General features: G+C 57.6%; 1 protein-coding gene across 3 annotated transcripts in view; it reads left to right on the top strand.

The window, feature by feature from the left end:
- Window positions 1–19,973, top strand: part of PHKB (phosphorylase kinase regulatory subunit beta) — an 84,749-nt gene that overhangs the window by 60,731 nt on the left and 4,045 nt on the right. For 2 of the 3 annotated variants that reach the window (XM_037066379.1, XM_037066381.1), the window contains 13 exons: window positions 4,019–4,074; window positions 4,533–4,626; window positions 6,441–6,524; window positions 6,694–6,798; window positions 7,886–7,968; window positions 8,162–8,252; window positions 10,396–10,457; window positions 10,542–10,704; window positions 11,697–11,778; window positions 13,558–13,615; window positions 15,647–15,737; window positions 18,236–18,438; window positions 19,294–19,428. In XM_037066379.1, the coding sequence (XP_036922274.1) occupies window positions 4,019–4,074; window positions 4,533–4,626; window positions 6,441–6,524; window positions 6,694–6,798; window positions 7,886–7,968; window positions 8,162–8,252; window positions 10,396–10,457; window positions 10,542–10,704; window positions 11,697–11,778; window positions 13,558–13,615; window positions 15,647–15,737; window positions 18,236–18,438; window positions 19,294–19,428 (1,307 nt within the window). Of the gene's footprint in view, window positions 1–4,018; window positions 4,075–4,532; window positions 4,627–6,440; window positions 6,525–6,693; window positions 6,799–7,885; window positions 7,969–8,161; window positions 8,253–10,395; window positions 10,458–10,541; window positions 10,705–11,696; window positions 11,779–13,557; window positions 13,616–14,629; window positions 14,721–15,646; window positions 15,738–18,235; window positions 18,439–19,293; window positions 19,429–19,973 lie in introns of all 3 variants that reach the window. The other variant, XM_037066380.1, reaches the window with a different exon arrangement.

Genomic DNA, 19,973 nt, shown 5'->3' with positions numbered 1-19,973 from the left:
GTGTTAGCACATGAAGGGTCTCTACTGGCCCATTGGCTGCTCTCTCGGGCGGGACGTGGCCTCTGCCTCAGTCAGCACCTGGGCCTGCCCAGGGCAGCGTGCTGGCCAGGGTGGGGCCTGCCGACGCAGGGAAGGGGTGTTCAAGGAGGGGGAGCTAGCACTGCGTCAGCGGGTGTGGCGGTGCAGAAATCCGACTTTGAGACAGTGGTTCGGGAAGGCTGGCTACCTCGCCGTCGGAGGACGAGCCCAGCAGAAGCAGGAATGTGGGTGCTGGGTGTCAGAGCGGCTCACCTGCGGGGCAGTCTGGGCGAGGTCGCCAGGCATTTCTGCAGCCAGTCCACCAACCCGTGGCGTCCTGTTGCTGGGCTGGGTCTGTGGATGTGATACTCAGCCGCGGGTGCCACCGGCCAGGTCCCTGGAAACCTCGGAGTGGTCGTGGTGGGCAGTGTGGCCAGAAGCCAGTGGAGAGGCAAAGCACCCATTGGTGGAAGACCAGCTGTTCACACAGTGAGCTTGCTGCACCCGGGCCCCGCCCGGTCCGGTCGGTTCACCGTGGAGTGCGCCTGCAGCTGGGACCGGTCCCTGTGTGCCCTTCTGTTCTTGTGCCGCGGCTCTTCACAGTCCGTAAAGGCTTCTCAGCCTCAGGTGATCTAAAGGAATTCTGCACGAGGCTCAGTTCTGTTTGCCTCACTTTATTCCAATGCCCTCAAATAGTTTAACCAATTTGAGACAATTTCTACTTAAAGGATTAAAAACAAAACTTCATTAGCTTGGCAAAGAAAGAATTTGCATGGGACCATAGAGCCTAATTTATCTGTCAGCATGGGGGTGAATTGAGTGCTGAACAGTTCTTACGATGATTATAATAAAACAGCATAAAGTAGCCCGGCCTCCACGTGCCACAGCCTCACGGAGGTTCTTCCAGGCGACTCTGCGTTCAGTCTGTATGGGAGGGGAGTATCCTCTCGGAGCTGGTGAAAATTGAATGCCTTGATCAAAAACACCCAGAACGGAGAAAAGCTAAATTGGAAGTTGAAAAAAATGAGCTCAAACACGTTTAATAGCATCGTTCCAGGGACCTCTCTGAACTTATTTAAATGAAAAGTTCCAATGACGGGCATGAGAGATAACAAAACACTTCACCTACCAGATGGAGACTTTTCATGGTCAGGGCCGGGACGTGAAGAGGAGGGACAAGAAAGCGCAGCTCACAGAGCCGAGTGGAGGTGCATGGGGGTGTCATGGTGTCACTTTAACCCTGGCCTCCGAGGGGCCTCGGCTGCTCATTGTCGGCGCCCTCCCTCCTCTCCCCGCCCCCTCGCCCCCCGTGGCCTAGCCGCACTGTGCCAGCCAGCCCCGCACACCGTTTGCTAGTGCCTCACGGGGCTCAACACAGGGTCGCACGAATAGGAGCGATGGGTTCCGCACGCTGCACGCATTGATGAATGAAAGAGGTAATTTAAAATCTAACTGCCAAGAACTGAAGGACTGTGTCCTACCTAAAGCAGGTAAGAAAACGGGTGGCTTGCAGACACAGGTGGAGCTGTTTTCCTGCAGCTGACTCTCCCTCCGGTGGGCGAAGAGTGGACTCTGACCTGGTGCGAAGGGCTGTGTGCACCTCTCTGCTCCTGCAGCTGTGACAGGTTCTCACAGCCACCTGGTGGTGTCCGTCGCATGTCTCGGGGCACCCGGATGTCTGGTCGGACGTTGCTCTGGGTGAGGTGGGCGTCTCTGCAGGGGGCTGGACCATTCAGTGAGTCCAACCGGCTGCCCCAGTGCGGGTGGGCTTCGCCAGCGAGGCGCACACAGAGCAAAGAGCCTGGCCTCCCCCGATGAGCACACCCCTCGGCCCGATGGCCCCCTGCCCGGGCCCGCGGCCTCTCTGCTGCCTTTGGGTTGGCACTGGGTCTCCAGCTGCTGTGCCTGGCGAGCTGCTCTCGCCCTGCCCCTCAGCAGTCCTTCCAGACGGGGACCAGTGTCACACTCCCTGCTGAGTGGGGCGGTCCCGTATCCATCGAGATACACACCCCTGTCTGAGATGAACGACGACATAGCCTGTAAAATGGCCCCGTGGCCATTAAACAAATGAGGTAAAGTTATCAGTGAAATAGTTTGACATGGTGATGCACACACGTGGGAAACTTACTGTTGTCCATCTGCCCCGGGAGACTCCGGGGGGCCCCCTCAGGGAGGGACACGGGGTCACGGTCATCCTGTGACGCCAGGGCCCGTCAGGAGCCTTGCAGGTGAGCGCGCCTCACCTGGTGACCAAATGAATTGGTACACGCGTGCGTGTGCAACGGAGGGCATGTGTGCCATGTGGGTTCAAGGAATGTGTGTGTGGATACGTGTGTGTGTGCACGCTTTGTGAACCTGAAAGCAGAGACTGCTGTTAGGGGAAGCGCTATTCTGAGATGCAAGGTGTCATTAACATGAGGACATTTGGGGGGGGTTCTGTGGGTTCAGGAGGCTGTGTTAGTGCACTAAACACGTGGCAGGTAACGAGGAAAGATGCCCCCCACCTCCGTCAGCGGTGGGAGCGGCTGGCGTGGGGCTGCCCCTGCTGAGGGTTTCCGTGCATGACACGCGGGCGAGGCCCACCGGCAGGGTGCATGGTCTGTGCGTTGGAAGTTTCTGGGATGCTGGGTTTTTACAGTGAAAGTTGTCTTCGTCCAACAGCTCCCTGACCAGACGCTCACCGTGGCCTGGGCGTCTTAGGCCCAGGCAGTCTGTCGCACAGACGGACACAGCGTCAGAGGGAGGGTACAGGATGCTAGTTAGGCGCTGCCAGCTGCCTTAGTTATTGTGATTGAAATGTCATTTCCACTCGAGTGTATGCATTCGCTTGTGTTTTAAGTAAGAGTCCCTGCCTGGCCCACAGGTCCACTCTCAGTCACCCCCGTCTGGTGGAGCACACCCTCAATTTCCCCTGAGAGAACGGGGCTCAGTGTTTCCGTTTGCTGGTAGAAATCCCCACGGACCTCTGAATGCTTCATTTTTCTCTCCTTTTGGAGTCATATGAACTGTTAAGGCCTTTTATCAAATAAAAGTAGAATGTATAGCAGTTTTAATGTATATTTGTTTTGTTGGGTGGCTCCATTGTATTTGTGTCATATGTTCATTTAAATCACACCGTAGTCTGCTGAAGTGGCATTTCCATGATTTTTACTGCCGATACACATCTTCCGGTGTTGCCTGCTCCCATCACACATGCGTTCTAGTGGCCCCCTAAAAACCACGGAGCGTTGTCTGCTGGAAACCCAAACGGTTCACAGCCTGCTGTTGGGCACGTTGGGTTCCTCACTACAGAGAAATCGTATTTGGTCGGTATCTGCAGAGCTTCCTAATACAGTCATTTATTGGAGCTTCTTAATCTTTTCTGCCATTATAACACACTCAGTGTACGATGCACACTGCAGTGAGCCCTTTCACAAGACAGGGCAGCACACACCCGCCTGTACCTGTGATCGGAGCTGCCAGGCCTGGCAGCCTGCACTCAGCGGGCACAGGGCCAACGGCGCAGCCCCCGGGGGGCCCCCTCTCCAGTGGGAGCTGCGGGCTAGAACAAAGGTCCTGTGATGCATAGGCGACAAAGAACAATTGGCTAACAAGAGAGGGAACAGCCTTAGATGTAGTTAAGATGTCAGATGAATAATTTGAAGTTACAATCACTTTTTTACACGGAATGGAAAAATCGGGCGTTTATTTTTAGCTCCTTTTTCTTCCCTTCCGAGTGACATGATGGAGATGGATGCCCAGGCCCCAGACCACTCTTACTCGTCATTCAGAAGGGTGCTGACGGGCTGGCTGTGCTGGCCATGGTGTGATGTGTGCCCCCGCCCCGTGTCTGTTGCTCTGTCTGCACCCTCTCGTGATCAGCGGGCAGCAGAGAGCCGGAAGCGGAGGTGGCCGTCCTCTGAATGAGCCGCTCAGAGACAGCTGACATCTCTGACCCCATGGCTGCCAACGAGGACCAGGTCTCCTGAAATGTCTCCTCCCTGCCCCTTCTGCGTTGCAGGGCCCGCTGGACAACGACCTGGTCGTTCACGTTGCACTCATAGCAGAGAGCCAACGGTACGGAGTCCGGGTGGGATGGGGGGTCTGTGGGGGGTCTGAGGCAGGCTGCCGCTCTGCGCTTTCGGTATTGAGTATGGTAGCAGTGGCTCGTGGGCCCCTTGACAGGGCGTGAGGATGTCGTGCGTGTCACTTGAGGGGCCAGAGCAGCACTCCCTCCATGTCTAACGGTGATTTTGCTTCAGTCGGTGCCAGTGTGAAAGGCCGTGCCCCTGCCAGTGCTGCCGCGGGCACGGTGCCGGGACGTGAGCCCAGACGGGTTCCGTGCCCGTCCTGTTGCCAGTCCCCAGGGCCCCCGTGTGATGTTTGCGAGGAGTCCCGAGGGCCTCTGGCTGCAGCGCAGATAATCGTGAACACAGGCTCCGAGTCAGCGCGGCCCCACCCCCCCTTGACCGTTTCCAGACTGGGCGATGCGTCATCGCAAAGCGTCCAGCTCTGTCTCTGCCTGTGCTCCCCAGCCTGCAGGTCTTCCTCAACACGTACGGCATCCAGACGCAGACGCCACAGCAGGTGGAACCCATTCAGATCTGGGCGCAGCAGGAGCTGGTGAAGGTCGGTGGCCGTTTCCTTCCTGCCCACTTTGGGGGGTGGGCGGCGGGCCGGAGCCCCGCGACTGGACTTAGGGTCCAGTCAGGACGCGCAGGGAGCCTCTGATTCTGGGGCGGGGCCCTTCCTCCACGAGTCTCCCGAGCGAGTCGAGACCCATTGCACCAGCCACCATTATGAAACAAAAAACAGCTGCCGCGCCCTGTGTGGGCTGCCTTTGTGGGGCCGGGGGACCGCGGGGCCCCACTGCTCCCTGGAGTCTGTCACCAGCGGGGCGAGCACTCAGGCACACCGCCTTCGTCGCAGTGCGTGTATGAAACCACCTTTACACCTGGTCTGATTGTGTTCCCTTCTGTTTACCGGTAAAGAAGCCTTCTCTTCTGAATACTTGTCGGTAATAAGTACTTTCCCCCCATTGCCTTACTGTTTACAGTCTGAAGTAATCCCTAGCCCTTCGGCGCGTTGGGTCTCGAAATAGTGATAAAGCAACGCCGAGTCTGCTTCTGGTGCCGTCACACCCCTGTCTGCACGGGGTTAGAGGGGACTTCGGAGGCCTTCTGCGTGCCCACTCTGCGGGCGGGCGCAGAGGTGCCGTGTGTCAGGATGTCCCCGCTCCTCAGGGCCAGGAACTTGCTGGATTGCACTGATTATTTGTGAACTGCTGCTTTTATCTGGCAATTGCTCAGTGCAGAAACGCACTCTGCCCTGGTGGGAGCATTTACAGCGTCTGCCCAGCGCTCAGGACTCGGTCGGCTGGGTTGATGTGAGCGTCCGCGGTCACCACCTCATTGCTCCAATGAAGAGCAGGAGCTCAGAGACGTGGGTGTGCATGCCCCGGGGGACGCAGGGCCCGGAGAGAGCGTGGCTGCCCTCAGGCCAGCCCGTCTAGGAGGTGCCCGAGGAGTGGTAGGGCGCTGTCCCAGGACGCCTGCGGCGTTAGTGGGGAGCAACAGGAACAGGGCCACGTTCCTGGGGGGCTGTGTGCAGGGGCGAGGAGGCTCCTGGGTCGGGGTCGGTGCCCAGCTCGGGCACTGACTGACCCCGAATTCATTTCTGGTCCAGAGTTTTCTGCTTCACCTGGACAGCTTCCCTTTCCCTAAAGCTTCTGCAGACACATCCCCGGTTTCTGTGTTTCTTCAGTCACTCCCACGTTGGAGTGGAGATGAATGCCTGGGCAGTTTCCCCTGTTGGGGCTGAAAGGCCACAGTGATGAGTCTAGGAAAATGGGACACCCACCGGATTCTGTGGCGCGTGAGCCCTTTTGTGTGAACGGGCTGTGTGTGTGGTGTGGGCAGGCGGCCATCCCTGTCGTGGGTCCCCGGGCTCTGGCAGGGGTCACCGTGAATCACTGTCCTTTCACCAGGCACCGAAGTTGCCCGGGGCTTGTGAGAGTAAAGTTTTCATGAAACTCATGTCGTCAGAAAAATCAAAAAGGCATTTCAGCTCCAATAGGAAGAGCTCTGAGGTGGGTTTCTAGTATGAGACGTAGGCCCCGTTTAAACCCTGTGCAGCCGGGTTTTCTACCATGCAGAAGGCACTTGTCTCTTCGTGTTCTTTCACAGACCAGACATGGCCAGATAAGTATGCGTGTCACATGTATGACACATGTACCACAGTCTTGCTCTCAGGCCTCCCCGGGCCCAGGATCTAAGTTGGCGTCGTTGGCGAGCTCGTGTGCCTGCGAGTCTGTGGAATAAGGTCTCCCCACCTCTTTCCGGGTGCAAGGCCAATGCCGTCAGCAGCGCAGAGGTCGGGGCGGGAGCGCGGGCGGCAGAGGGGGAAGCACGCCTGACCCTGATTCTCGCACTTGTGTCTTCCAGGCGTATTTCCACCTGGGCGTCAACGAGAAGCTGGGGCTCTCGGGGAGGCCGGACAGGCCCATCGGCTGCCTGGGCACGTCCAAGGTGCCCGAGGGCCCTCCCGTGGGGCGGGGACGGTCTCGGGGCTGCAGACTGAGGTGCCAGTGCTGGGCTGCTTCCCCGATCGTCACTTTGGCATCAGTTCTAACTCTTATCGGGCTTCTGTGGCCGCGCCTTTGGTCGGTCTGCTTTCACTGTGGTCGTCTCCCCGCAGATCTACCGCATTCTCGGGAAGACGGTGGTCTGTTACCCCATCATCTTCGACCTGAGCGATTTCTACATGTCCCAAGACGTCTTGCTGCTCATAGATGACATCAAGGTAGCTGCCAACACCTTACTGAATGGGGTGACTTTGCTTCGACTAGTTCTTTTGTATGTGCTGACGTCGGGTGCTCTCGGGCCTCGGACACTGGGTGCCGCTGAGCAAGACATGCTGGTGAAGCAGCAGCCGATAGGCCTTGGGGCAGGGTGAGGTCACCTGCAGCCTCAGATGATGGGTGGCGCCTGCCTGACGCCAAGCTGGGTGGCTGTGCCTGTCGTCCCTGTGACATCGGTCCGGACAAGCAGGCGGGGACTAGTTTGAAACCACTTCCCCGTGACACTAAGGGATGGTCTCTTTGTAAACAGCAGTGCATTTAGCAAAACTGTGTACTGGTGAAGAATGTCCAGGAAAACACCCAGCTATCGAAAGCTCCCCCGCCTGTCCCCTGTCCCCTGTCCCCTGTCCCCTGCAGAGAAGCTCCAAGGACTGGAGCGCGGCACCTGTGAAATCTTGGCCCCGCTGTTCACCGGTCGTGTTATCCTGGGCCAGTCCTTAGCTTCTCAGTGCCCCGATGTCCTCAGCATTATGACGTGTAACTGAGCTCAGAGACAGCTCTTGTCAGGGCTGATTGGGTGGATGTCTGTGCCGTGCTCAGAGTAGAGCGCGGCACACAGGAAGCATTGCGCACGCCTCCGGTGCGATGATGGTGGTGATGAGGATGCAGGCTGAGTCGGAGGAAGGGCTCGCACGTGTCCGCCCCGCCCGCCTTCTGCCCACGAGTTCACAGTGACGCAGACGGGGAACTCGTCTCTGGCTGACAGCCGGGTGGACTTCTCCTCCCCGGGACTGCCCTTGACCCGCATTCATTGAGCTGCACGCACAAAAATGCCCCCCGAAGTCCTGGGGGCTCTGATTATCTTAAAGGACAAAGTGCCCAGTCCACATGGTGTCCAGCTGAGTGTGTGCACATGCACACTCGCACGCTTGCCCGTGCTGGAACACCCCTGCCCCCGAGCGGCGTGCTCTCCAGGGCTGGGCCGCAGCCTGCCGTCACGTGCCGGGGCTGTACTGGCTCCTCGCCACGGGCGGTCAGGCGTCCTGGCCGGCTCGGGCGCGGGGCCTTCACCCGGCTTTGCTTCGGCAGAACGCGCTGCAGTTCATCAAGCAGTACTGGAAGGTGCATGGCCGCCCGCTCTTCCTCGTGCTCATCCGGGAGGACAACATCAGGTGGGTCAGAGCGGGGTGAGGGGCCCGCACCCCCGTCAGCGCGGCGGGCTGTCGGTCGGGGGCAGGCCCCTCTGTGTCTCTCGTCCCTCTCGGGCTGGCAGAGTGCCGCACGGGGAAGGGCTCTCAGTGTGAGGCGGTTGGTTCCCCCTCCCGCTGTTGACACGCCGGGTCGTCTGTCTGTTTCTGCATTCAGAGGCAGCCGATTCAACCCCATACTGGACATGCTGGCAGCCTTTAAGAAAGGAGTGGTCGGAGGGGTCAAGGTCCGTGTCGACCGCCTGCAGGTAGGCCTCTGAACCGCCTGTGCCGTTCCGCCGTCGGGACCTCGACCCCGTGCAGGCACAGCTGCGCTCCCGCTGTGTGCTGGGTGTGTGGGCTTGCTCTCTGGGCCGTGCCCCGCACCTGCCTCCCTGTCCCCGTCGCCACCGCGCTGTTCATTCGCCTGGTCCTCCTGACCTGGTGCTCGAACCGTCACTGGGATCGCCAACCAGAGTTTCAGGCTTGGAAGGCGCACCCCCAGCCTCGCTCCCGCCTTTGAGGGAGCCGGGCCCGCAGCGCTGGCGTGGCCTGCTGTCTCGTCCTGTGCATGTGGGTGCAGATGCATCTCCCAAAACTGAAGCTCCCTGCCCGTTAGACAGCAGCCCCTCAGCCACCTCCCCGCCACCCAGCCTTTGTCTTCTCTGTGACGTAGTAGATGACAGTGGCCCGTGTGTGTTTCTCTTGGCATTTAGTCCAGGCTCTTCCAGGTTCCCCGAGCCTGTGGCTGGGGCTCAGCCTCCCCTCCCAGTTGCACTGCACCCCCAGGACCCCGGCTCATTCATGCACAGCCCTGCCCCCACCCCCAAGTGCCCTGGCTACTTCCCACAGCTCTGAGTGTCGTCGGGGCTGTCTCCTGCCCCTGCTGCCCTGTGTTCTGGAGCTGCCTCCCGCCTCAGTCCTACTTCAATGTCCTAACTTGGGGCAACGTCCCCTCACTGGTGGGGTCTCCAGGAGTGGGATTAATCTCTCCTCCCGCTGTGCTCCCGTGGCGTTTCACCCAAGCCTTTGCTATAGCTCTCGTTTTAGGTGTAGCAAGTTCATCATGTCTGCCTCTCTCTGTGGGCTGAAGAAGCCCTTTGGGCGGAGCCGACTCACGTCCCCCTCACAGAGTGCTCACTCACTCTTCGGCTCCTGTAGGGAGCAGGCGCATACTGGCTCCTTGTTCAACCCATATTGAATTCAACCCACCTCACCAGGCACTGGAGGTGCAGTGGGGAGAAGGTGTACCAGGCCCGCCCTCGTGGGGCTCACTCCTGCAGGAGGGCCTAAGGGAGAGCAGGCCCAGCGGGGGTGCAGAGCGAGGGTGCAGAGCGATGGGTGGGGCCCTGTCTTGGGGGAATGTTCGGTGGCAGAGGACCCAGCAGGACACAGCTGAGCATCACGGAGCAGGAGGCGTGTTTGAGTGTCACGTTGCAGCTGGTACACCTGTGGCCATAGTTGTTTCATTGCTGTCACTAAGGTCTTAATGCCTATGAAATTGATTATACTGGTGTTTGTAAAACTAATTCAGGAGCCTCTGCAACCAACTGAATTTTTTAATTAAGTGCTCTAGCAACTATTTATGGAATGTAGTATTTGCCTATTAACTCTGATTTAACGTATATTTTATGGGCTAACTTAGTATCTAAATATTAAAATTAATTTTCTTATGTTTTCCGTATTAGTTACCAGCTTTGAGATTTAAATAATTCGACTCCTCTCTGCCCACGTCACAATCCATTAGCACCTCGGTTCCCCTGCTCTCGAAGTGTAGCTGGGATCTGTCCAGTCCCTGCCCCTCCACCCCCGGCAGCACGGTCCTGCGGCCCCGTCTCCTGCCTGCCTGGACTTCCACAGTCTCCTGCCTTCCTAGCGGCCGTGGGACCATTGCCCTGTCCCTGCTCTGCCCGGTCACAGGGCCATTAGGTCACGTCCCATGTCGTGAGCCGCCCACAGCTTCCTCTCATACAGGCGGGCACCAGCGTCCCCGCCCCGGCCCCCATGGCCCGGTGCTCACTACCCTCAGCCTGGACCTAGTGACGTCACACTGGCTTTTCCCAAAACCGTTGTAGTATTTCATGTTTTCTTTCCATTTGAAAATACTTTTTAATGCTTTCCTAGGCAATGAACTTTGTCTCAGCTTAAGAGTAAGCACACGTGTGAGGACACGGAGGAAGCCCCCTACCTCCTCTGACGTCCTTGTCCACACCTGGGCGGGGCCTGCACCCCAGCTCGGCCGTTTTTCTGTGCGAAGCTGTCTGAGTGTAGTGCGCCCACTAAGAAACGACGTGAGCGTCGTGTAGGTTGGCCCTTTTTTGAAGGATCGCTGTTTTCACAGCAGAGCGCACACCCGGGGCGCGGTGTCCGGGCGGCGGGTCTCAGAGCCACGCTGTCCCCATCCCGTTTCAGACACTGATCTCCGGGGCTGTGGTGGAGCAGCTGGACTTCCTGCGCATCAGCGACACGGAAGAGTAAGTCCCCGTGGGCGGTCACTGTGTCCCTTCCGGTGATGTCTGAAGTGCAGGCAACCTGGAACTGGCTCATTTGCTCTCTAGGCTTCCAGAGTTTAAGAGTTTTGAGGAACTGGAGCTGCCCAAGCATTCAATGGTCAAACGGCAGAGCAGCGCCTCCAGCGCTCCGGAGCTGGAGCAGCAGCCGGAAGTCACCGCTGCCGAGTGGAGAAACAGACCCACCCAGGACATCCTGCAGAAACTGCAGGTGAGGAGGGTGCTGGCTCGGGGGCCTGGGGGAGGCCAGGTGCTCGGGTGAGTCCTCCCGGGTGGCCAGGTGGCAGAGGCCTACGTGCACCGGGGCGGAGTGTGAGGTAGTGCTCCCAGGCTGGGTCAGCGTGAACACCTCACGGGCGCTCCAGGAGGGGGGATGCATTGGGCTTGGCTGAGTGTGGAGGTGTCGCTCGGGCCACTGCAAGGTCAGGTCAGTGGTGTTGGCTGCGGGACCCCCACATTCCTCCCCAGCGCCCTTGCCCCCCTCTGACAGCACGTAGGGCTGATGCTGGCTTTCCTGTTGGTCTCGGAGGAAAGCAACCCTGTGACCACATCCATTTGAAAATATGATGTCAGCAACCTAATATGATAATGTCCCTGAGGCTGTTTGCATTTTAAAAGAGAGGGGGTTAGAGAGCAATGTGCCTCCAAGGAGATGAAGTTTGGATGGGGGAGCTGCAAATGCCACCAGGGCTCGTGGGCCTGTGCAAGTGTGAGTGTGGGGGTTAGATGTGCGTCCTGCCAGCCAGCACCTGCCCTCGTCACTGGGCGATCCCAGCTGGCGATGCTGTGCTGGACCTGGAGCGCGAGGCACACCCCTTCCCCCTCGCACCAGCAGCCTGAGGGCAGCAGGCTCCCCCACCGAGGAGCTGGCCACCTGGGCCGAGCCTCTTGGCTTGTGGCAGGACGCATCTTCACACTCACAGAGAACAGCTCGTTTTCCATTGCTTACCTCGTTTCCTAAACGATCTGATGATTGACTCCTAGTGCCCCGGGGAGCCGGCTTGTCTGCCGTCTGTCTCCTGGGTGTTTAGACAAATAGTCGTGCAGTGCCAGCCCCTGCCTGGGAGTCCACCAGTGGCGTTCCTCCTTCCCCGGTCCAACAGCCAGCGTTTCCGCTCCGCATCGTGGGGTTTCGCGCTGCACTGCCCCCTGTGGTGACCTCTGCACCTGCGGCCCGCGGTCGCCTGTGGTTTGTGCTTTCAGGACTGCGGCTGCCTGGCCAGCCAGATCATTCTGCTGGGTGTGCTGCTCCGGAGGGAGGGCCCTGACTTCATCACGAAGGACGGTAAGCGCCCCTGTCTGAGAACTTTCCAGAACAGCAGGACTGCTCTGTGGTCCAGCATGCACCAAATGTCCGTAATGAACACCCACTAAGCATTACTAGTTACTGTCTTCTCCTTCAAATCCTTTGTGAGAACGGCCAAGTGGAACAGATTGTGTGGCGTCCAGACTCCCGCCAGGCTTGGGGATGCCCGGGCCTCTCCGCAGTTGTCTGGGCGCGAGGGGTGGGGGTGGGAGCCCGGACTCTGTCTGGGACCCTCAACCTCTCGTGGCTCCGCAGCTGTTTGCGGGCCAACTCTGTCCCCATTCCCTGTCCTGTGTGCGTCCACGGACAGCGTGGGGCTGCTGCGGCTCTAGAGATCAGCGGCCTCGGGGTCTGCAGCAGCCCGGGGGGGGGTCTGGCGTGTGGCAGAGCTGTGTCACGTGGCAGGTGGTCGGCAGACGTGAGTCGCTTCTCGTCACGCCCGTGTCCGCTCTGCATCCGTGATGAGCCCGGTTGCCCCGGAATCCACAGGTGTGTGCTGAGTTGGGACTTGAAGGGATCATCGAGTACTCCATCAGGGTCTGCCCTGGCAGTTTAAATACAGACAAGCTGGGGTGCACTTTGGGTGGCATTGTCTAACTACCGAAAGTGTCCTGGTTCATCTGAAAGTCCCCTGTCCAGAGGGCCACGTTGGTTTGGTTAGAGTTGGAAACTGAGTCAGTCATTTAAATGTCAGCGTGACTGCCGAGATGGCTTTGGTAGTGAGCAAAATGTGACGACTTATTCAAATAAGGCCTACGGAGGTTTTACATTATTGAAGCTAACAGATGGCCTTCTTCAGGGTTGTAGATGCAAATTGAATAATCTTGAGTTTTCTTAACTCACTAAAGGCAGAAGAACTTCAAGCAGATTTCAGACAGAATCATTCATTTCTAATTAGTCCTGAAACTAAATATAAGCAGAAGCTCAGTTACATTGAGGACATTCATTGTAGTTTACACTTTAAAACAACAGGATTTCAGAAAAAGCAAACACTTCGTTGGGAACCTGGCTTTCATTACGTTTGTTTCAGCAGGTGCTTTACAATAAAACGACATTCGTATAAAATAGCTTGTCATGAGAATGCGGGGGAGATAACTTAAACCAGTTTTGTGAACTCGGGAGTCATGCTCGTCTCGCGCATCGGAAGCACGTGGGTGTCATGCAGCCGCACGACACGCGGGGAAACCACAGCCTGGGCAGAGCCTGAGTGTGGCTTTATCCAGACTGCTGCAAGACGACAAGAGGAAGTTCAGGGTCAAATGGAAACCTCATGCTGTGTCCTGTCCTGTGACATGGTCACTCACTGGTGGACGGGCCGAGCACAGCCCTGAGCGGCCGTGCCGGGGCGCCGTGTGCACACCGCCTCCGCAGCGCCATGCGCTCGGATAAAGGGAGGATCCAGTCTGCTCCGCATCTGCAGCTTTGGGTCGGCTGGCTCCTTTCTGTTTTTATTTTCTGCAGTAAATTAAAATATCTCATTGTTACTCATTAAAAACTTAGATTGCCTGTTAAGAAAACCGTAAATTTCTAGAGACACTCACTAGATCACATACTCAAATGAAATAGTAAGAAGGTGCACACACGCTACATGTTTGGGTCGCATGGTCACATTATGTCAGGCAGCTCAGAGCGCGCGTGGGTGCGGGGCGCCTTCTCTGGTGGGACGGAATGAAGTTCAGGCAGCGGTGGCTGGTTTAAGGAGAACGAGCGCCGTGCGGAAAGCCCCCCTCAGCAAGGTCTCTCTCGCCCGACGTCTAGGCACCGTCTCCGACCACATCGAGAGGGTCTACAGAAAAGCCGGCAGCCAAAAGCTTTGGTTTGTATGCGTGTCCCTGTCACTGTGTGTCCCTTCGTGTTGTCGTTTGCGGTAGCCTAAAGGTAGTGGACCAGTCCTGATGCTGGCTGTTAGCCTCATGTCTGCTGTTCAGCTCCCAGGATATTTTTTACAAACCGTCTGGGAGTAAAGGCCTCCATAGGAAGAGCCCCTGCTAATGACTCACGGGGCTGACGTGCAGCTGGCTCCCCACCCCCCTCCCTGCCCCCTGACCCAGGAAGGGGCTTCTGGGTCCGCTGTGTGTGGGGAGCACGCCTGCTGGCAGGGGCGGCCACACACAGAGACCAGGGCTGCGCTGGTCGGGAGCGGTTCTCACACTGCTCAGGGTGAGCGAGCGCCAGGGACTGGTCGCCCCGTGGAAAAATCCCAGTATGCTCTGCAGAGGTAGTCTCGTCCCGGGGTGGAAACCAAAAGTCGGTAAGTTGAGACAGGGTCGGGGTCCACAGTGGGGCGGCGTGCCAACTGCGTGGCTCTCCGCATTTTGCAGTGATTCTAACAGTCTTACTAGCAGAATCCAGCATTTTGAAAGTCAGAGTGTGTATATTTCTAGATGCCTCATTATTTTCTAATTTTGAAAGAGTCTAAAGGGATGTAAGAAACTCCCTTAACCCAAGTGAGCCTCGTGTTTCTAAGCTCTAAAGTAAGGGTGTGGGTGGAACAGGCTGATAGCAGTATTGCAGCTCAGTGACCACAGCTGTGCCCTTCCGCCCCAGAAGTAGCAAGGTAGCCGTCCCGCGGTTACAGCGCCCGTCCTCGGCACAGCGAGGCGTGCGAGCACAGCGAGGTGTTGCCTACAACCAGTGCGGGTCCAGTGCGGTGCATAGTCCTCTCTTTGGCCGAGCAAACCTGTTTTTGCTCTGCGAGTTGCACCTGCATTCAGGATAAATCACTAACCGGCCAGCATTGACGGTGCCGCGATTATGTTTAAAGGAACAAACTCCTGGAAGTTTTATCTGTTGTGTTTTCCCCTCTATGGCTGCACACTGACACCCCCAGGCTGGCGGTTCGCTACGGGGCTGCATTTACCCAGAGATTCTCTTCCTCCATAGCCCCGCACATTACTACCTTACTGGTCCACGGGAAGCAGGTAATAGGCGCACAGCGTGCGGATGCCAGCGCTGCTTGCCATGCGGGGGCTGGTGTGCATCCTGGGGGTGAAGCGGAGCTGCCTTACGGTGTGCGGTTGGGAGCTTTCCTAAAAGTAGGAGGTGTCTGTTCCACTAACTCTGTCAGTCAGTTCAGTGCCCCGATTCTCACTGCTCCGTCTCTGTTGAGGTTGAGAATGGAAATGCTTTTTATAGCTCAGCCCTCAGAAATAGCCTCGAACACGACGAGAAAGCGGTGTTAAACCCACATTTTAACTTTATTTTTTTATCTAAATGTTCCACATGGATTTTCATTTTTGAGGGGAAGAGAGGTCTTATGTGTTGCATGTGCTGTGCTTTAAAAAAAATCAGTTCCCCTTATAGTCTCAGACTTTCCCAGAAAAGTAAAAATAGCAGCATGATTTCCTTCTGCCAGTGTCCTGCCTTTGTCTGTCAAAAACGTTGCCGGTACTTCATTGTATCGCTTCCTAGAGTTCAAGACTGAGTCCTGCACCCCAGGGTTTGGCTTTTGGGGCACAGGAGAAGCAGGGTTCGGAGTGGTTATAGGAACAGAGGACGGCACCACCACAGGCTTCACGGTGAATTTTGTAGTGCAAATCAGAACACTCAAAGGGAGTGTCCCTCCTCAAAGGGACCGTCAGCCCACTTTCTTCCTGTCACCTTGCTGATGGCACAGCTGGCGGCCGTGGGCTGTGGCAGAGGTAGGGGTGAAGGACCCGGCCCGGCCCCTGGGGGCGGTCCCTCGGTCCGGGAAGTGTCGGCCGTCAGGGCCGACGCCCTGGGCCCAGTGTCCCCACAGAGCACTGTTAGGCGAGGACCTCGGGGGCATGTCCTCAAGTGCCCCTCAGGGCCTTTTCCTGCTCTGTTAGGGTTGTGAACCTCTGGCCTGCTCTCTTCTTGCCCGCAGGTCAGTTGTGCGCCACGCAGCAAGCCTTTTAAGTAAAGTGGTGGACAGCCTGGCCCCGTCCATTACTAATGTGTTAGTGCAGGGCAAGCAGGTAAGTCTCCCCCCTGAGACTCTCGCGCGGCCACGCCCCCAAAGGCTTCTGGTAGGGCCCTTGCCTTCCACCCCCGGGAGCTCGCAGTCGCGGGCCTCTCAGGGCCCGTCCGCAGCAGCTCAGGCACGACTGCAGAAGGTCTCTTCCCCAAGCAGAGCCCTGCCTCAGTTGCAGCCACTGTCCTTCCCTTTTCCGGCTGCACCTCGAGCCGTGACTCCAGCCCCTGTGTGGACGCGAGGCCCACGAAGACGCCGACGCGGGGGGAGCTCTCCCGCTTTTCCTTCATGGGAGGGCCTTCTGCCCTGGATCCACAGCCCCCTGATCCTCCTGTCCCCTTCCTCCCGGGGCCAGCTCTTGTCTGATGCTCCCCCCAGAGCTCCTCCGCTTAGTGGTCCTTGTCTGGGTTCTCAGGACAGGCCGGAGACCCTTCTCACAAGCTGCCCTGCATCCCAGCTTGTGCGAGGCCTGTCTCCCAGGCAGTGGTAGGTGATGAGCCCCGGGAGGAGGGGGCCCAGGTCCTGCCCAGCACCATCCCAGGTGTCCCACCTGGGCCCGGCCTGCATGGGGCCCCAGCGAGTGTGGCTGGGCCTGAGCTGGTGCATGCGCTGCTGTGGAGTGGGCACGGCTGCTCGCTTCGTGTGTGCTTCTCTGCGCTCCGGTGGCCTGGCTGGGTGGTCCTGCGGTGGGAACGAAGACCTGTGTGCCTGCTTCCTCTGCTGTGGGGAATGCGAACTTCACTGGTATGATGGCTTGAACTCTTTCCTCTCCAGCAGCTTCGAAATGCTGCCGTCCACTGTTTATTTTGTCCTGAACTTTTAACACCGACGAGAAAGTGATCGTAGTAACATGAGAACTCCTGAAAAGAAGTTCAATCACATTTCACGTTATTTTTTCTGTTTCCTCCGTGTCATGAAAGGCAGGGTGTCCATCCCCATTTGCCCAGGCAGTAACCTGTCCAGGGCCTGCCTCCTTGCATCCTCGCCTCCAGCCGGGGTGCAGACAGTAACCTGGGCCACGCCCCTTCTCCAAGAAAGTGAACAGGCTTCAGGGAGCTGCTCTCCCCTGGGTTTCAGGGCCCTGTGCCACATCCTAAAGTGCAGTTTAATTCCACTCCCTGTGAGCACACGAGAAGGTTCTAGAGATCTTCGAGGTGGCCAGTACCTGGTGCCTGGGGAAAGGCTAGCTTAGAGAGGGCCAGGTCCCTCTGCACAGTGTCCAGAGCCAGCCTGCAGTCTGGGGTCTGAGACCCTGCACCCCACCTCGTGGAAGCCTTGGAACCTGCCTGGAGGCTATGGCTGGCCCACTGTCCCAGGGCACCAGTCCCGGTCAGGGCTGCCCGAGCCTGGCGGCTGGCAGCTCTGCTGTAGGGGTATGAGGTCCGTTCGCCGACTGCCTCTTACCCTTCACACCAGAGAAACGAGTGGAGCCTCCAAAGTTCGCATTCGCTCCTTTCTGAGAAGGGAAATCATATTTTACAAAGCGCCTCCCGGTCACCTCGAGCTCTCTGGGATGAACCGGGATTTAGTTGTCCCCTCTGGAGGCCGAGTGCGCCTTCCGACCTCTTAATAAATGTCCTCGCACTTGGGTCGACTGGTCGGTACCACTCACAATGTAATTAACAAAGCAGCAGTCCCCAATTTTCATCCATCACAAAATGGGGGCCCAAGGCCCCCCTGTTCTGCCCCCTCCTCCATCCCTGCAAACACAAGGGCCCCATGCTGTGCCTTCTCCCTGCCTTTCTAACCACCCAGCCCGGAGCACTGAAGGCAGAGGCAGGGGAGTCCTTCAGGGCCTTCGGTGGCTCACTGGTGAGGACGCCGCAGGGACCAGAGGTGCCTCGTGCCGGCCTCGGCAGCACCTTCTGCTTGGAGCCATCATTGCCGCTCCTCGCCCCCAACCCCGTGCTTTCTTGTGTCCCGCCTTGCGGGGAGCCCGGTGGACTCCCATTGGCAGGTGAGGGGGCCAGCACATACATTAGAATTCACGAGGCTCCCAGCACTTGGCCAGGACAAGCGGGGCCACACCAGAGCCAGGCGCCCTCGCCCTTAACCTTGAAAAGGCTGCAGTGTTATTAAAGAGCAAAGTCCCACATGAGGAGCCACGGAAGCAGCAGGAGACGCTCTCCTCTGTCAGGCTGTGGGCTGGGCCGTAAGGCCAGACTGCTGGGTATGCTCTGGTCCCTTGGGCCTTCAGTGCTGCAGCCGTGCTGAATCGCTCTATCTCAGGAGGCGTTGGCGCTCCTTCCCAAACCGGGCACCGCGCCTGCCCTTAGACCTCAGACCGGCCTCGGGCCATCAGGACGTCTGGTGGGAGCTGCGCTTTGAAGGTTACTTCAGTGAAAAGCAGGAGCGGCGGCAGGAGCCGCCGTCCCTCCAAATCCCCTGGCTCGGGGGGGGGGGGGATAATTTCTGCCTGCCAGTTATCCTGAGCCCTAGGTTTTTTTTCTTTTATCTTTTAGCAGCTAGGAGATTTTTATAATAAAATCCTGCCGCTTCCAGGTGACTCTGGGTGCCTTTGGGCACGAAGAAGAGGTGATCTCGAACCCGCTGTCACCAAAAGTGATTAAGAACATCATCTACCACAAGTGCAACACCCATGACGAGCGGGAGGCGGTCCTTCAGCAGGAGCTGGTCATCCACATCGGCTGGATCATCTCCAATGACCCCGAGCTGTTCAGCGGCATGCTCAAAATACGCGTGGGGTGAGTGGCGGGCGCCACGCGTGCGCGAGAGCTGTGCACGTGTCCCGCGCGGGCACACTTGTGTCTTTCTCCCTCCCCCCCCTCAAATAAATATGTTGTTTTAAAAAGCTTCTCAGATTAAAAAAATTAAATTACTCACCCATAAAATAAGTAAATCTTTTAGGCACTTCCGGGCATAACACTACACCAGCTTGGAACGTGCCAGACGCACAAACAGCGCTCTGTAAACACTGGCCTAAATAATTCTTCTAAAACTCTATCTGTAATAAAAGTCATCACATGAACGGCATTTGAGTACCTATTAAAGAATAAACTCCTTAAGAATAGTGCGTGAACAGCATTAAATACCCACATTCAAACATCTGCAAGGAGGGCTCTGAAATCTGGCGTTAAAGCAGGTTCTCTAACGTATCAGCCAAGTGACGACTGCATCCCTGTGTTTCGGTGGTGGGCACGCCTGCGATGTCCCCTCCAGTCACAGGGAAGTGAAGGAGATGGGAAATGCCCGACCTCCCTGGGAAAGGAGCATTTGTGTAGCTGCACATGTCAGCCCTGTCCCTGAAATAGCCGTTTTTGTTGTCTGGCTTCTGCCCACGCCTCGTGTGGAGGGGCCAGTGTGTCAGCCCCCTGTACAGGGCGCGGTTGTGCCCAGCGGGTGCGGTGTTGTCTGGCAAGGCCCCAAGCTCCAGACTCCCTCCTGTGGGCTGCCCGCCCGCACATGCGAGCGCAGGCGTGGTGTGTAAGAGGCTGAGTGCGCCCCTCAGCCCCCATGTCGGGAGCTGCATCAGAGGCTGGCGCAGCCCTGCCGCCGCTCTCCGGCCCGGGGTGGCTGAGCCCCGCCCTGCTCCGCTGCAGGTGGATCATCCATGCCATGGAGCACGAGCTGCAGATGCGCAGTGGGGACCAGCCAGGCAAGGACTTGTACCAGCTGTCGCCCAGTGAGGTCAAGCAGCTCCTGTTGGACGTTCTCCAGCCTCAGCAGAATGGAAGGTAATGAGGGGCCCCCGTTGCCTGCCGGTCCCTTGAGATTCACGGCCGCCTCATCCCCAGTATGTACCTGGAGCATCGGGAAGGGACACAGAGTAGTGGTTGGAGAGCGCACAGAGGTCCCGATCCAAACTCCTGTCTTCCCGTGAGGCCTGGCGTCCATCTGAATTTCACACATTCCCCAGGGGGAGTTTGTTGGTGTTTCCTCACTTTGAGTGTCCTGTGCAGAGCGTGGAATATCACACCACTCCACAGCCACCCCGCCACCTCCCACCGTCCTGGCATTGGCTTTGCTTTGGGTCTGTCCTCAGTATGTCCTTGCCTGTCCCTCCGTCCCCCCAAGGAAACAGTGAGGCTCCTTGGGGCCCAGCCCTTCCATAGACCTGCCTTGTGCTGAAATTAGAATAAGAGCAATAAATGCCTGTGGATTGGAGGGAATTGAAGAATTTTTTTATAACAGAAAAGGCTTTGATATAATGACTTAAGCTGCTCCTTTTTCGAGGAAGCTGCTTTGGGTGTTCAAGTCATTTAATCACACGGTGAGATTT

This window comes from Sturnira hondurensis, unplaced genomic scaffold, assembly GCF_014824575.4.
Source record: "Sturnira hondurensis isolate 20B ecotype Veracruz unplaced genomic scaffold, ASM1482457v3 Scaffold0016617, whole genome shotgun sequence".
NCBI classification, from domain to species: domain Eukaryota; kingdom Metazoa; phylum Chordata; class Mammalia; order Chiroptera; family Phyllostomidae; genus Sturnira; species Sturnira hondurensis.
The sequence above is the reverse complement of the archived record's forward strand: the minus strand, read 5'-3'. Positions and strand labels throughout refer to the sequence as shown.